The following is a 2423-nucleotide window of genomic DNA, read 5'->3' as shown; positions in this document are numbered from 1 at the left end:
CAAATTCCGAGAAGAAAAGGAGAGGGCGACGGGGAGATCAATTGGACAATTCTGAAAACTGTTTCGATTTTTTCTACTATTCTAGTATACCTGTCATTTTACAGTACTTCTTTTTTCAGTATCTGTGACGCTCTCTGTATATTTTTTGTTTCCTCAATCAAACATGAATCACATGAGCCGCCGACCATATGATCAGTGTTCGATCATGTCAACATTTCAAAGTGCCAACTTTTTGAGAAATTCCAAAAAAACTGACTCACCGTCACAGACAAAAAGAATCCAGTGACCTNCGGGGCTCCAGTTCGCGAAGGCCCGGCAAAGGCCCGGATTACAAGTATGCGGAAAACGAAAGTATTTTTAAGTTACTGTAGTTGTCGTTGTGACTTTTGGCCATGGCCACCGGCGTTTCTCCTCCACATGTCCGTTTTTTGTACCAGAAGAATAATGTTTTTAGAGTAAATACTGGAAAATAGCTCTAATTCAGTATAGATTTCTTTGAGCCAATCTAAATTCTGGATGTTTTTTGTGAAGTCTAGAATTAGGAAATCTCAAAAAAGGTTTTCAAACTTTGAACCCATAAAACTTCTGCACTTTTGACACCTTCTCCAAAGTACACTCACATTTAGCCCCTTTCAATCATCCGAAAATTCCCGATCTTCCCTATTTCCTTTAGCTTAACATTCGGGGGATCCGAGTACGCTGAAATCTGTCGACCCCTTTGATAGGGCCCCCAAAACACGGAACGTACTATTTTACAAAAGTAAAATCGTCTTGAGCAGCTTTTCGCCTATTTGTGCTCCGTTCTTTGCCACAAACCGATACCGCCCTGTGATAGTGGTACAATTTGTTTGCTGATTAGATTTCGAGCAAAAACTCTTTTCACGGATCTGCTGAGCCCATAGAGCCATTGAGCAGTAATGCGGAGTACGAGACCGACGCGTTTGTTTGTTGATTTCGAGAGAAAGAGAGTTTTGCCGTTCCAATGGGTACCTGGCGCGAGAGATGAGCAATGATGAGATGATGGCACAATCAGTGCAAAGAGATAGAAAAGAAATATGAACTTGTAGGAAAAGTGCAAAAAAGAGAGATGAGAGACGAAGAGATCTAGAAGACGTTGATGTTGTGTTTTGTGAATATTTCCTATTAACTTCTTCAAAGGAGCGAATTTGCACTTTCCTCTTACCTATCCCCAGTTTTCCAGCACTTCACTACAACCTTTCGCCCCTAAAATAAAATAAAAAATACAATTTTCAGTAGCACCCGACGCGATAAACCATCATGTGAAGACGTGCCGAGAGAATATGCGATACATGCACTACATTGCACCGGAATATGAAAGTAGGAACCAAAAATAAGCCCCGCCCCCTTCTCTTTATCCCCCTGTAAAGTTTTAGACAACACTGAGCTCACTTCGGCTGCCGACATCTATTCATTTGGAATCTGTTCGCTGGAGATTGCGGTGATTGGAGGACTGTCCGGGTGTCAGAATGGAAGTTCCGAGGGACCGGTGACAGAAGACGTGATTGAGAAGGCGATACGGTCGTTGGAAGATCCGATGCAACAGGATTTTATAAGACAGTGTTTGAGAAAGGATCCAGCAGAGAGGCCGTCGGCAAGAGAGCTTCTGTTTCATCAGATTCTTTTTGAGGTGGGATTCAGTGGGCATCGATTCTTGAGATCATTTAAACTTCAGGTACATTCATTGAAACTGCTATCGGCTCATTCGATTGTGGACTCGAAAAAGTACGAGGATGTTCCGGAGAGCGCGTTTCGAATAAAGGACAATGAGCAGGTTGGTTGTAGACGAATTAGGACGGGAAATAGTTTCTCTTCGCCCTCTCTTTATAGTAAAGAGTCAATATTTGACACGTCGGCGGTCACTCTTGGGGTGCTCTTGTTTGACTGAGCCGATGTTTAGACTAATTGGATCTTAAATGAATTTCAGATTGCCGCCACATCGAAACTCCGAGAGATGGCTTACTGTCAAGTAGCCGCGTTTCAAGTCGACCTGGAAAAGTTTCTAGACGACGTCCGAAATGGGATCTACCCGCTGACGGCGTTCGCTCCACTTGCTCATCAACCTTCGACCACACTCCGCGCCTATTCAAACGTACGATCCGGGGAAATGATAGAGCCCTCTATTTCAATTTCCAGACTTTTCAGACGAATCCACCGACGCTTCTGACAAGTGACACACTGTCGGCACCATCATCAACGCATCCATCAGCCAATACGACGATTACTGCAGAGACGACAGCGGTGGCAAGTGCTGCACTGCAGCTGAATGTTAGTGGGACCACTGTGAATGGGAATGGGTCGACGAGCCAATCGTCGATTTATAAGGCGACAGTTGCCGATCAGCCGGAGAAGAAGATCAGCGAACCGAATGGAAACGATGCTATAGGAGGAGGAGGAGCTGCAGC

General features: G+C 44.4%; 1 protein-coding gene across 1 annotated transcript in view; it reads left to right on the top strand.

Moving 5' to 3' along the window:
• The window catches only part of Cbr-hpo-11, a gene marked incomplete at both ends in the record, with an annotated part of 7298 nt that overhangs the window by 3786 nt on the left and 1089 nt on the right, over nt 1–2423 (top strand). Inside the window, 5 exons of the mRNA XM_002646575.2 lie at nt 1255–1338; nt 1389–1648; nt 1694–1792; nt 1946–2110; nt 2164–2349. Coding sequence (XP_002646621.2) covers nt 1255–1338; nt 1389–1648; nt 1694–1792; nt 1946–2110; nt 2164–2349 — 794 coding nt within the window. The remainder of the gene's footprint in view (nt 1–1254; nt 1339–1388; nt 1649–1693; nt 1793–1945; nt 2111–2163; nt 2350–2423) is intronic.

The sequence above is a fragment of the Caenorhabditis briggsae genome (genome assembly GCF_000004555.2).
Source record: "Caenorhabditis briggsae complete genome, chrI, whole genome shotgun sequence".
NCBI lineage: Eukaryota > Metazoa > Nematoda > Chromadorea > Rhabditida > Rhabditidae > Caenorhabditis > Caenorhabditis briggsae.
This window is presented reverse-complemented; position numbering and strand designations above follow the sequence as displayed.